General features: G+C 33.3%; 1 protein-coding gene across 3 annotated transcripts in view; it reads right to left on the reverse strand.

Annotated features, from left to right (window-relative positions):
- Window positions 1-15,918, reverse strand: part of LOC149058811 (uncharacterized) — a 182,783-nt gene that overhangs the window by 37,460 nt on the left and 129,405 nt on the right. Inside the window, exon 1 of one of the 3 annotated variants that reach the window (XM_089218600.1) lies at window positions 7,880-8,188. The exons of the other annotated variants lie outside the window; for them this stretch is intronic. Within the exon in view, the coding sequence (XP_089074726.1) occupies window positions 7,880-7,885 (6 nt within the window). The 5' untranslated portion in view covers window positions 7,886-8,188. Of the gene's footprint in view, window positions 1-7,879; window positions 8,189-15,918 lie in introns of those variants that run through there. 3 annotated transcript variants of the gene reach the window in all.

Below are 15,918 nucleotides of genomic sequence, written 5' to 3' on the forward strand. Positions count from 1 at the left end.
CACGAGCAACAAGTCGAGGCCGTTTGAATGCATTAAATTCACAACTGGGATTGGTAGGTAGGTACACGTTATTTTCATTTATGATTTAGCGATGCTTTAATTTTTTTTTTCAACTCAACATATTATAACGAATATGTATAAGTATAGTGCAAGCAGTCGTAAACAGATATATTTTTTTCTGTAATTTATAGCAAATAAATATAAGTAAACACACTATGTTACAACGTTTAAAATAAGTTTATTATTTTAGTAGTTAATAGTATGAATTTTAAATATATCTGGAATACACCTAGTCATTGAGATATGCGTAATTATTTAATTAAATAGGTACTTAATAGCTGTTTGTAGTTTTGTGCCTATAATACATTATTATTAGTACTAAACATTTAAACAACAGACAACAGTATAATATTTTATAAAGATTATAGTTTTTCTAACACAAATAAAATACAGGTATGGTAACAAATATTTACCACGTACTAATGATCATTAATTTATTAATATAAATAAAATGAATGTACTCGAAAATATACGAAAACTTAGATCATGAACATGTGCGTGTGGGGGTTTATAAGTTCACAATTTTAAATATACTTATATTATAGTATATAATTTGGTTAAAATAAATTTAAACGTATGACAAAATAACTAATGCTAATAATTATTAAAGTATTATAATTAATTGTAGTAGGCAAGTAAGTAGTAGCCACATACGTTGTGCTCCAATCAAATATAAATTGTTATTATAATAAATAGTGATATTAATTAATAAAAATATTACACAATGTCGCATTCATTACAATTATTATTTTTTTCAAATAAATTACTACTGATAAATTACTTTCTAATTTTAGGAAAATTTGAAATCCCCATAAGCCCCGTCCGTTATTATTATGATATATTTTGCTATATTTCAACTCACAAATGGATTTTGTGTGCAATTTTTAGTGCAATTACTAGTGCCTTACAGTAATTAAAAAAATAATAGCATTTACCTATGTAGAAATGGTATAGGTACGTATATTATGTTAGTAAAAGTAATAAAATTATTACTATAGGTACCTTACACACCGCGACAAAACACACAATATTATATAGGAACCTATCTGCATGAATATTATGTATACATTATATTTAAATTATTTATACTTATACACACACCTAATAGGTAGTGTATAAGTTACTATACTAATAAAAATACAAAACACATACACGCATATGGAATGAATTACGCACGCATTGCGTGTGCATGAACGTTGGCGAATATCGCGAGGACTGAGGATTGTTATCATTATTTTTAGTATATAGGTTCTATTTAAATATAGATATAATAAAATACTTCTGTATAATAATATGCATTTAAGCTGATGTAATGATATACACTGCAAGTGTATAATACACGCGTGTCGAAAACGGCATCGGTAACCGTATATAGATCTGAATAAAATAAAATACATAGGTACAGGCCTAAACCGAGAATATTATTTTTGCGGAAAGTTCTCGTACGATGCGTTTTTCTAATATGCTCCATAAAAACACGAAAACGACTATTGTTTCGTCGTCAAAACGTGACGCACACACAGACACGAGCACCCACATAGAAGTCATATATATATATATAATATAAGCCTTATGATATAATAATATTTTATAAAGTGCAAGAAACGGCTAACGAGTGATGATGGGGGTCGTGCAAGAAGCTGAACTATATCGAATTTCGTAGGCGAAGAGTAAGTGATTCGATTTTCGGAAAACTTTAATCACCGGTATGCGATCGTTAAGTCTTAGGTATTTCAATTTGCTTGAAAACAACAACGGCGAAAAATACATCATAAAATATGCAGTAATCGTATTTTTATAAACCTGTAAACGCGCGGTGAGACGATAACGGCGGTGGCGGCGACGTCATCGGTAACGGCGCGCAAACGCACGCCGCCGCGGCCGTCTCGCCTATATAAATCTTGTGCACACCGTCGTCGTCGTCGTCGTCGACGAGGTTATAACCTCCACCGGGGCGAGGCAGCGGCGGTGGCTCGTAAAAACCTATTTTACGAGGCCATTCCGGACGACCTTGACTCCCATTCGTATATTATATACCACGTACTTACAACACGCGTTATATTGTTTCGTCGTCGTCGTTCTTTTAGCGTTCTATATATTATACGCAGTTCGACCCCTAACTCGTTCCGAGCGCTATCGCAATAAATTTTGTAAAAATGTTTCCGCCACGAAGAGCAACACGCGCAGTAGCGCAGTCACGATGACAAAAAACCCGTTATGTAAGTGTCATTCCATTCATGAAAATGAGATGCACGGGCATTATTTACACGCATCGTGTACCTCCTGATCTTACTATTATTTTAAGTCCTCTATATTAAACTACGGAATCTCCCGTATTTCTATTTACCGTATATGCAGTATATTGTTATATATAATTTTATATTTAAAGGTTGGTATAATTTAGACGATATTCGATTGCGTAAACATCGCGCAAACGTTTCGACAATATTGCGTTGCGATTAAAAGATCGCTTTGATACCGTTCGGCGCGGCAGTGTAACAACAACAACAACAACATATTAATACAATAATATCGCGGATGGTTTTGCGATATTTTTTTTTTGAACTCTCCCCGCGGGCGGCGCGCGCACATCTCTCCGGGCGTGTGTACCGCACGATATGAAATATGGAGTGCGAAATGGCTCGTGCGTTTTGGCCCCGGTGGCGGCGGCGGCAGTGGGGATGATATGCGCGACACGGCGATGTATATATACGCGTATACGCTGCGTTCGCGGTGGAGCGGCGACGTGCGCGGCGGTGGTGGCCGACCGGGACGCCATCGATCTTCTGTCTTGTCGGCGCGCAAAAGGGTCCGCTGGCGGGCGGGCCGGTGGAGGGGAGGATCGGCCGACCGGCGATGGCAACCCTGTGAGTGCGTGTGTATATGATACGCGCACCGTGTCTCTCGGTCTTTTTATTCGGTACCAGGCTGCAGTCACTTTCGTTCACACAACCACGTTGGAAATAATAATAATAATAATATGTAATACGACGACGATAATATTACATTTTAGTAGGGTAGGAAATAGGAATAAACTACGTTTACCTTTGTTTATGGTAACTTGCTTTGCACTTTCTTCGACAACATATTTTATTAACTGCGTAGGTATATACTTAAATTCCCTTATAATATAATACCCGACATGATAATAATGTAGGTAGGTACCGTTGCGTTTATCGAATGTGTGTGTATAATATAAGCACTTGTAAAGACCCACAATTTATGTATACCTATATATGCGCGCTTTATACTACCTATAATATCGTTATAACTTACAAAGTTATAACTTGTCAGGATCGTTAATTATTATTATATAATCGGTAAAACTATGAAGTACCATCAGGAAAATATTATTTACTTATTTATATATTAATTTTTTCATTATTATTATTATTATTAAATAGAAAAAGAAATATGAAGGCCAACAAATTATTTTTAAGATCGTAATCAATAGATATATACAATATTAACATAATAATATTATAATAAGTATATAGGTACGTAAATCCAATTTAACGCTCCGACGTGTTTTTTAAAAAAGTTTTCCAAAACTTACTCTTTTTATGCTGAAACTTTTTAAAGTCGGTCTTTGTGTAATTCTATCACCAATCGAAACATTATTTTTTATTTTTCAACAAAAACTTATAATTAATTAAACTGAAAAAAATTATAATTGTTTGTGACTTTCAAGTTATATGACTTAAGTTTCCGTAATAAAGACAAGGACAATAACTAAAATTTTGCTATATGTATAGACATGTTGGACAATTGTTAGTATACAAAAATGAAGATATAGAAATAGTGATTAACGCTTGTAAAAAACGTGCATTCTTTTAAAATAAATTATTATTTAAGTTACATATAGTACCACTTTACCTATTATTATTGCGAGATGAAAGAATAATATCATCTTGTGATTATCTCGACAAATGTTTGAAACTTATAGACTACACAAATATTGTTTTCCTAAAAATAGTTCTTCGTTTTCCCCATAGAATAAAGAAAATAATTTTTTTACCTACCCCTTTACTGTTTTATAATTTTATGGAATCTTAGTTTTTCATTGTTACAGCAATATACATATATGTATAAGATGAGATTAGGAAAATCTCAAAAGCAAAGCAGTGTTATCTAATTGTGCAACAGGTCCGTCGCATATATACACATACATATGAATAAAATATGTAGTTACATAATATATTATATTTTATATACGTTAGTAGTAATATATAGTAGAAATTACTAAGATAGTTGTACATTTACGTGCAACATTGTTGTTATTTTCATCGTGCCATAAAAGTCTTCCTAAAGTAGTAAAGTAGTACCGAGCACCCATCTATATTGTATTATTATAATATTATATACCTAGTATAATTAATAATATAATATAATAGATAGCAGAATTTCGATGTACGCGCAATATGCAAATATTATATACATTATTTGTGGTTTATAATTCAGTTGTAATAATTTAAGTATTGTTTATAATATTATAGAAATTACTATATAGGACTTCTTATAAGGTATAATATCAACATCCATAAAATAAAGTATTCATTCCTATACGATTGAAAGATCGTAATGACTAAAATCACTGCTAGTGTACTTAATTACTTATAATAACTGCAGTTTATATAAAATATAGATAAATAAAAAAAAAAATATTAGACATAATTATATTAAATTATACATTACAATTTTATATTGTTTAAAGAACTTAAGCAAACAGGTTTTTAAAAAACCATTATTATACTGACTAATTGCAATTTTCATTAATATTTAATTTAGGACTGCAAACAACATAATATTGTAAGTACTCTTTAAGCCATGAAAATTAAAAGTATTAATTATTATTTGGTATATATGTTAATATTATGAAGGTACCGCGCGATTATAAATATATAACATGTATAATTTATGAATGTAAATGAGTACTACCTATACACATTTTTACAAAAATCGAAAAAAAAAATTGCAAAACCAAGGAGTATACGAGAATTACAGTATAATTCGTATATAAAATACTAAAATTATTTTTTAAAATCTAAAGTATATATATTGATGATAAAAATTAAAATTAAAAAATTCCATGATCTGTTTATTGTTTAAATGTTCTGATGTCATCAAATGTTATAACTGTAGGCTACAAAAATATTTTCAAATTTTAAATAACTTATGTTTTAATGTAAATTTTAAAAATTAATTTGGATATTTTGTTTGAAATTTTAGTTAATATGATATTAGTTGGGTTTTCTATGAACTCTATATTGGAAGAAACTAGAAAGACGATACCATACTTTTATAATTATCATTTTTTTATTATTTGATTAAAGCCCTAACAACAATGGTTATTGTCTCATGACATTACAGTATTATACAGTATAATAGGTACTAGGTATTACAATATATAAATATAGCTTTAGATAGTTGAATTGCAATTTACTGCAATTTAGTTAATACCAAATATTCAACAATTGTTTGTGTAGTCTGAAGGATCTGGACTTGATACTTTATTATATTATGTTCCAATATGTAGTGTGCAACGTAAATTGTATATTTTAGATTAGATTATGGTACTTTACTATAAATACCCCACGGTAAATCACTAAATTATAAAAAATTAATTCAATCTGCTATATAATTGGACACTATACTTCTAATTTCCATGATATACTCAAGTAAAATATCCGTGATATTTAAAGTATTAGTTCACTACAAGTACCTACCTATAATATGTAGTTTAAAACATGAATATTGAATTACTCACCGTTTTGTAAATGTCTAGATGTATAAATATATGTGTGTTCTATAAGTGTAATATAATACTTATTCGCACATTGTATTGAATTAATGTTTCTTACCTGTAATAACAAAAAAAAAATTAAAATTAATAATACATCTTACATATTACAAAAATACAATTAAAAATATTCAACGTAATAGTGACAAGAGTTATATAGAGACATATATTAGGTGGATGGTTGTACTATTCTCAGTACATATATACAGTGAGAGAGGGAGATAAGAATAAGTGTTTAGGTTGGTGGGCTTTTAAAGGCGCCCCGAGGGATGCGAAGTCCCCGGAAGCGGTTACCGCGGCAGCGTAAAAATTCATTAGGAACAGACAAGCCAACGTGATGGACGGCCACAATATATATACGCACCCCCAGCCAAAGTTTTGGGGCCCTCCGCCGTCAATTTGGAATTAAAAATAAAACAAAATGTGTCAATACACCTTAAGGGTATCTAGATTTAATACCGTTGCCCATAAATCGCCGTCGGTTTAAATAAGCCGAAAAAAGAAGATAGCAGTAAGCACCCTACTGCTGTTGTACAACACTCACTATTCCTGCAGTGTGGATTTTCGTGTCTCGTTTAGAAGACCACGCGATTGACGTTTAAATTACAATTAAAAACTTCTGCGGGCTACGTGTTGCTTTTTATATTATTTATTATTTTATAGGGTAAATAAAATATTGTGACACAATTGATAGCCACGATTTTTTCCACCCACCGACGACGGTACACTGATGCTGCGATCGAGGAGAGCCACATGTCTATATTGGTTCGCGAAAAAAAATAACACACATTTATATTTTGCCAACTGCCAAGTCATTTGTATCGTTCCGGTTGTTTGTGAGGCTGACGTTTCGGCATGTTCCGATAAAGGGACGTCAAAACATTAACATTTTTTTTTTTTTTTATATATATTTATAAATAAGGGACTCGGATAAAAAAAATACTGAAGGGTGCGTTAATTTTATAAAATAACATTGAACCCTAGCAAATTGCGGTCTATGGTCAAATACACATTGTCAAAATATACGAAAACCCACGGGTATAAATATTTTAACGCATATTACCTATACATGAAGTATTAAAGTAGGTATAAATAATAATACACTTTTTAAACGCTATTCGTTTTTTCTTTAAGAAAGTTTTCCCTGAATGATGAGGAAATTAAAAATTCTCATTTCAAAATATGTATAATATGAATTTAAGCGCAAAATTATTCTGCTTAAAAAATAAACACTATTTTGTAAAAATATTTAAAATCATCTTGAATAAATTAATATTTGATAAGTTATAACCATTTAATTTTTACTAGTTAAAATGATATAACTGGTAAAAATGAATAAAAATAAAAATAATGTGATCTAAATAATACTATTTTTGTTTTATTCACAATCAGAAAAAAAACGGTTTTCGGCGTTGTAACAAATTTTAAAAATTAGTTGAATGTGAACGAATTAACCGGACTATACACAAAAGACGTTAACGCAACCGATACGCATATTTGGACCATGAGAAAAAAGGTTAGCGAAAAAGTAACAAAAAAAAAAAAAAAAATGCAACATACGCGTTTTTAAAAAACCATATAGTTGTATGAAAAAAATAATGTAAAGAATGTCCACCTGTACTCTTATTTATTTTTTTTCTACAGTTTATACCAGACAATAGCAAACGCGTATTTCCCCGCTACCCCCATCACACGCATGCACAGAGGTCAGATACACTCGGTCTACACCAGAGTTTAAAGGCTGTTGGTAGGTAGAATAAAAAAATATATCGCTGCATGGTAAACATACACAGGCGTGTCCATAGCCGAATGAAAAACTGAAAAAAATAATAAGCGATTGCTTGACAGAATATTTGTTATGTGTCCAGCTAAAACAAAATTCTAGTGCAAAAGCTTTAGGTTCACTATATATACATAAAGTGCCTATTATATGATCGATGGTTGTTAATCGTTTGCGGACGACACCTATTTGCCTTGCAGTGACGTTATCGCGTTTAAATTACGTCACGTAAGACTTACCTTCATATTTTGTTTTCTAAACTACAAACGAGTCATGGCGGTCATGGACACTCGGTGAAAACTGTATGTGTGCAGTCTGTTGGTAAGGATTGGAAAAAGAGCGTAAAAAAAAAACAGACCCGAGACGGAAAACGACGCCGGATCTAAGAACGCGATACTATAAGAACTTCACGCCGGAAACGAAAAACGAAATTGGAAAATCACGACGATGAGGACCACGACGGTCAACGGCGGGCGCGATATTCGGTCGTTTCGCGCGGCAAGTGTGCGGTGTGTGCGCGTTGTGTATACGTTCGGCGGGGACACTGCCGTGAAGCTTCGGTCGCTGAGTTTTCCCCCTCGTGTACCGGCGGCGCGGCGTCCCGGCGCGTGGCGTGGAACGGCGCCGGGACGCAGGCGCGTCGCGCGCGCACCGCGTCACAACCCGTCGTCGTCCTCGGCGTCGTGAGTCACACGCGGATCCGACAAACATACACGTCCGCCACACACTCCCCTCGACGCGGAAATCCACCCTCTCCAGCACAAACACACACACGCTTACACCCACACACAGTGAATGAACGGATGAATATAATACGCGTAAGTGCAGCAGTTACTGTATAATACACACGTACGTACTGCATGATTGACATTGCGCGACAAAACAAAACCCAAAAACTCTGATGCCACAAGCTCGATATGCAGGTAGGTATATTATATAACAATTATATAGTTCGACATATTCTGTTATGTGTTTTATTATACTTGATACATATCCATGTGAACCGGAAGCATCACCGCTTCGAGATGAGAATACTGCAGGTTATCGAGAAAACTCGCGGTTCTTCGTTCTTCTGTAATCCACGATCCTTTGACAAGAAAATATATTGATACTCTATATTGGAACATTTGTAATAATAAATGCAAATATACCAGTCGTATATAATTTCCTACAACACAAAACCAGACACGAATACAGAAAAATATTGCGTGAGAAGGGGTTGTACCCCTCTGCAGTTCACGTGCATGGGAATAAAATAGAATGGACCGAGTAACTTTACACACATAATGGACACTAGAGCCCTAAGATTTCTAAAGTCTATGGACTGCTTATTTAAATACAAATAGTGCGATTTGAACATGGACTAGGGTTTAATTGAAATTAATCATACACCTATTATATTTTTTTCAATTTATACATTTTCATAGTCCCGCATGATAGAAAAATACATATGCCTTATATAAAATGCCATAACTCATAATATATCAAAATTATACTCTCATATTATATCATATATACATAAATGTTTCATAATTGTTGGATTACAAAAGATTATCTATGATACACCCTTCCTCGGCCATCAGAGTATCAAACTTAAATAATTTACTATTTGAATGATGCAGACGAATATATAGAATAAGCAGCCAGCTACAATATTATACATTTATACGACATAAATGGTAAATTTTATTTTTTTAGTGTTCGAACGGCAGTACTTTTCATGTACATAAATATTACAATGATTTATATGGATGTATTGTACAACAGTTATAATTCCTAAATTGTGGGACACACGACTGAAGTTAAATGTAATTAAATGCGTATAGCATTAAACAATGCACATTAAACAAAAAACATGTGTACGATTATATTATAATATAATATAATAATAAAAAACAATTTTTAATGATTGTTTTTTTTCTTTACCTAATAGGATACGGTTTTATATTGTATATAGAATACAGATAATATAGACCGCATAATATATAAAACCGATACGTATATTAAAATATTATATTTCATACCATGTTTATCAGAATTTTCAATCATTCGGTACAAGATTATGATATAATGTTTTACGATACTTGAGTAAAGAAAAAAAATGCTGGTACTATTTAATATTGTTCATTATATTTTATATAGGTATATACCTATATACGAGCTTATTACTTATTGTTGCTGTCGACACCAGTTCAAGAATGACAATAATATACTCGTGACAAATATGTATAATATCGACGGTGATTAGTATATATAACCGTACAAACAATGTAGGCACTTAAAACTCGTAGGTATATACACACACGCGCAGAATAGAAAATGTAAAATATCTATAATTACAAAAAATTCTTCAAAATGTATATTACAACATAGATAGGTACTACTAAAATATATTTTTTTCAAATCGGTTATTATGAATTAATATATACTAAGAAATTATATGATTGGAACATGCTACATGTAAATATTCATATTATTATAATTTATAAATTAACACAGTATTTAAATTTTAAATATTAAAAAAGAATTAGTATTACTACTTATTAGTAATATATTTTGGAGTAGATATTTATGTAAGGGTACGAGTTGGTTTTTCCTACACAAAAAACATTTGTTCTAACATTTATTATGTAGCTTGGTATATTATATTATAGTAATCTTGCGTGCGCTGCAACTAAACACGCGACTCGACTGCTACGGTGATGTTTTTAGATGATAATAACACGAAGAAAATAATTTTTATGTACTCAAGTAACGCACTATATTAAGGGAGCTGTACCACTAAAATTTCTAAAGAGTTGTATATTGGAAATTATCTACATTAAAATAAAAGTAACTATCATTTCTTTTCAGATATAGTTAACCGTTTTCGATAGTGCAACTTTGTATTTTTTTTCATTTAAATTCCTTCTTCTGGAGTAAAACTATTAGCAGACGTTGGGAATTTAATTTCGAAGAGACTATCATTGTCTTTTAATCCATCGGGAGGCATAACTAAAAATTGTAAATTGTTTGCATCATATACAGCCCCCGCCACCCTTAAATATACCTATCTAAGTACAATACGAACATTAGATGTAACTAATTTAAAAATGCGTTATACATCGTTGTAGCCGGTACACCAGTTATAGTCAATACATCCATATTATTTTGGAAATGTCTTTATTCTTCCTTCTGCAATACCTGCAGATTAATAATATCATTGTAGCTAGTCTCAATACAATTATAAGCAAATAAACAATTTATCAAACACCTGCAGCAGCAGTGTACGTGGTAGGTATATTTAAAAGAGTATTTTAATGAAAAATATTTGATATAATGAAAATGCAATTCAAAGAATTAAAATAATTATAAAACTACGATATTATATTAATATCGCGTTCTGATAACGATTGTGAGTGTATTTCGATTTGATTTAAATTTTTTAGGAATAAGTTATTCCGAATAACATTATTATAATATAATAACAAGAAAAAAAATATATAGGTAACATGCATACAAAATCGATAGTGTTTCTTCGCACCACAACCTGATTGCAGGTTCGATATTGCCTTTATTTTTATTGCAACGGTTTACCGCTCGCCGCGATGATTGCGATAACGGAATATTTAAATATAAAAACGGCGATATACCCGTTAGAAAATCCTTTATGCTTCGACGTTATTCGACCAGGATCATCGAAACTGACGCGTGCTTTAGTTTTTGGATGGATTTTATTAAATATATAACATAGTTTTCTCAACAATAAAATAATACGGGATCGCGGGCTACTTTATTTTACGCTGATCCGCACACATCTGCAACGCATACTAACAATACTATATTGGTGACGCACGCGGCACCAGCGTATACATAATTATAATATAATAATATAATTAGATCACATTCTACAATATGCGTGTAACTGCAACGCATGTGAACGGAGCACGGGAACGATTTCGATTTACAATTGCCAATTTTAATTTTGTATAATTTTTTTGTTTCCATTTTTTTCGACGTCTGCATGCTGCTCGTCGGAATCAAAGTGAAAATGTCCACATGAGCGTCTCGTTAGGTCATGACGAATCTCGTCTCCGCGGCTTTGACGCAAATTTATCGACCGAGCGTTTATACATAATATTATTATTGTACATGTCTGTATACTCGCCTGCGTGTGTGTATATGTGTGCGCTTATTTGCGAGCGCAGAGAACACACACGACGAATACGGGCGGCGACTAATTAAAATAGCTACGCCAGTAGTGGCGAGGGATTAAACGCGCGCGGGTTCACATGAATTCAAAAAGGTCATTTTTGCGCGCCAAAAACAATGTTATTTTGGTATGTACATCATGCACGTCATAAATAATATTATACATCATGCGTCCCTTATCGTATCGAAAATAATAACAGTCGACCGGTACGTAAACAACGCGGTACCCTGCACAGCTTTTAAAACAACCACGTGCAAATAGATATCCATCCCCGATTACCCACCACTATACGTATACCTATAGTAGCCAGTTAGAACATAGTCGTATATAATACTCAGCATTCCCTAAATTAATGTATATTTCCACCACACGAATTCGAAGACCAAAGAGTGCAAATAGATAAGATGATAATAGTCGGTATTTGGTACATTTATAGTATTATAATACCTACACTAAGCCACAATGAATTTGGACACGAGCAACAGTTGGGTCCTTATCCGGTTAGTTAGTCGTCCTCGTCCGGCGATTGTAGGTACATAGACATTGTTTTTTTTTTTATATATATATATTCACATAAAACTATATAATAAAAGCGTTTCCCACAAGTCATATCGTATATGGTTTAACTGAAGCCTACGTACTTCCCAAATCTACGAATGCCGAATGCGCGCGGACAATGAGCACATCACAATAAATATATAGATAAATCACTCGATTCGTTTAATATATAAAATAATGTTTTTTAAGAATGCGAACCAACAAGGATGTACCTAGTATCTATCTATATTATACTCGTACAACCGAGATATATGTTTGTGTGTGACTATAAACCATATTATACGAACGAGCTTACTAAGATTGTCGATTACGTTTTGTCCGAAATCTAGTTTCGACCTTAACTATTATTAATTACAATATTATATTATAAATAATATACACACGCATTTGTCGAGTTACGAACGCCTTAGGTAATGATATCGTGGTCACGATACGCAGCCATTGTTGTGTTCAATTGTACGTATATTTGTATTACACAATATTATATTTCACGCTGAGTTTACAGTTGGAAATTTTCCGCATCATGTGTACTTGTACCACCCGCCGAATCGTCCAGTGAATATAATTTGAACAAAATATTTTTAATACAATTTTGGTGCAGCGTTCGTTTCACCCCTATTTTATATGCAACGTGTATAATAGGCAAATAATTATAGGTTTCGTGTTAAATCGGACAGTACTTTTATTGTTTATAAATTATTATTATTATTTTTGTTGTCGTTAGAGCCCGATGATAAATTATAATGTTAATACTGCCGTGGTTTTTTTTCCATTTCCATACACGCACTGATCTGTTTATATCGCTATATGTGGCCTTATTACATGGGACATTTATGCGATGTGTTTATATAATATAATGCACGAGTATAATTTATATATATTCTAGATGGGAAATCGATACGACGTATTGAATAAAGAGCAAATTTCATTTTCCCCAAATACCCTTTCAACTTGGCCTTTTATAATTAATAATTATAATAATAATAACGCCGCCGCCGCTGTCTAATAATAGCGGGATCCCGCGGAGAGGGGGTTACCGTGGGTGTGGAACTTTAGGGTCGTAAATATGCGAGAGGAGAGTGCACATTGACAAGAGAGATACTTCCACCGCTGCTCTCGCCATAGTTTGCGGTGTAGTAGGCGGCAATGAGGGGGGAGGCGCAAATTAAATATACGGACGCGCGCGCAACTTTGAATGTGCCCCATAAATCACCAAGCTCGTTGTCACCGTCTTGTCCCCGTGCTAGTTTTTCTAGGGAGGGTCGAAAACTTTTTGGGTACTCGCCAAAATATGTCGGCTAGTGATCGATACGCCAGAATATCGCGAATAAAAAAAGAAAATAATAATAATAATACAACATTCCAAAATGTCATACCACTTCTGCGAACAACGGACAGTGACGTTTTAGCGGAAAGGTTAGGTTAGCGTACCTACGTTCGGTAAACACAAATAAATTTGCTGTGTTACCGAAAACGTGCTGTACAGTTGCTGCAGTAAATAGGTACTTGGAAGACGTCCAGGTTTGAATATGAAGAAATTCCGTCGAATATATCAGGAAGACTTTTCGATTTTCGTAAATTCATAAGTTTCTCGTTATAATATCTAATAAGGGACGCTGGTGGACTTGACCGAATTTGGCAGGGCCGCGTTAATGCTGCGGTCGCCCTCGTATCTAATTTTAACGGTTGTAATACAACGAAATGCGAGCGGTTTCGGTCTACACACGTTATTTTACGTAAGCGCGTCTCTTCGGTTGTTGTTTGAAGTCTTTGTTTGGTTTTCAGGAGAAACTAAATTTAGAGGTGTCGCCCGGTGCCCGGCGTGCAGGAATCCGCGGAGAATCCAGAAATAAAAATCCGTCCCCGGACCTTAGGCGCGTAGCAGATTAACAAGGCGCCGCGTCGCCGGAAAAATTATACAGCGCCTCACTACTGCCCCTCCCCCGGTCATTACACCGCCACTACTTCCACAACACAATTACTGCGGCCTGAATGTTATTTTATTGTTTATTCCTCTTGGTTCATGGAAAAAGTTAAAAAAAAAAAAAGATCCTGGCAAATTTGTCTCTTTACGGCCAGGGGGACGTATTATACGATTTTTTCCCGTTCAAATCCCTTTTGTAAAACGGTTTACGCTCTAAAATATTAATCTTTAAAGGTTCAACCTTGTCTTTTAATAACGTTTAATAAATAGAAGGAAGAGATGAAAAGTTTCAAACCATTAAAAAGACGACATGGAGCTTACCGCTATGTATAGAGTGGTAATATTTTTAAAGACGACTAGCTATGTCTGCCCGTCTCGATGCCTGCAACTCACGAAAATATCCAACAAAAAATTATAATGTCTCGAAATCCCGATCGTAAATCTTTCGCTCTTTTGAAGAACCACAAATAAAAAAGTTTTTATATTAATTTTTAATGGAAAAATGTGACCCGGTATTGAATAATACATTAATTTAGCGACATCAGTACCAATGTCATATAAACGCGTTGCAGGCATTATAGAAAAATTAAGAAATAATGAATTATAATTACTATTCTCCAAAAAACAGAATATCATTTTTAAAATAAAAGTTTCGAAACTTTAAACCACTATTTAATAGCATACCAAACCACTAAACGCAACCAATTTATAATGGATTTAACATTTAAGATCGCTCAACATAATATGGACTAGGAGTGACTCGATAAAATATTCATGGCTCATATTTCATCCATATACTACAAAGAATATAAAGGTTCTTGATGGAAAGCCCCAGTGGGTGAATTATTTACTAATGTACACTCTGTCGATTCGTAACCATAAAACGCAAATTTACAGTGCGCGAGTAGAAAATAATAATAATACATATTATAGGAAAAGATATTAATTTGGTTCTTGCTCGAATTACCTGTACGTAATACGACTAGACCAACAAACTGGTTTTGATTTATTCCAAATGATTTTTTATTCTTCGCAAACATGTAATTTAGTAATATCGTTGTTATTATTGTTAGTACTCCATTATTATTAGTTATATAATTCTAATATATCGACGGTTGATTAACCTGTCCATACAACGTGTATTTATGCCTAAAGTGTAAGATACAATAACTAAACTACGCAAACAATATGAATAGGTTTTTCTTTTTTGTTTACGCCCACCTAAAATCTTTCGAAAAAAGGCGTTATAGGTTATGTGGGCCTGGCCTGCTAAACTAAATTAGGAATTTTCTACTCGTTGCGTGTCGTTTACAATAGGCTAAAATAAATGCAATTTAAATAACTGCAGCATGGATAAAATACTTTTCGACTGATATAGCAATGTAATTACTGGCATAACCAAGTCTCCCCCCCTCCCACCTTCTCGAGGAAATATCAAAATATAATTCTCACAGTCTTTGGATACAGCGAAGTATAATATACAATACTATTATCGTACATATTACAAATACGCGATAACCTTTAGACATATATACGCGCGTCATTACTCGTCATTGGTCGTTCCTACGTCTTTCCGTAGGGTGTATATGCAGCAGTGGTCGTCG

Source organism: Diuraphis noxia, unplaced genomic scaffold, assembly GCF_037042655.1.
Source record: "Diuraphis noxia isolate RWA-SAM2 unplaced genomic scaffold, SU_Dnox_SAM2 contig0002, whole genome shotgun sequence".
Taxonomy (NCBI): domain Eukaryota; kingdom Metazoa; phylum Arthropoda; class Insecta; order Hemiptera; family Aphididae; genus Diuraphis; species Diuraphis noxia.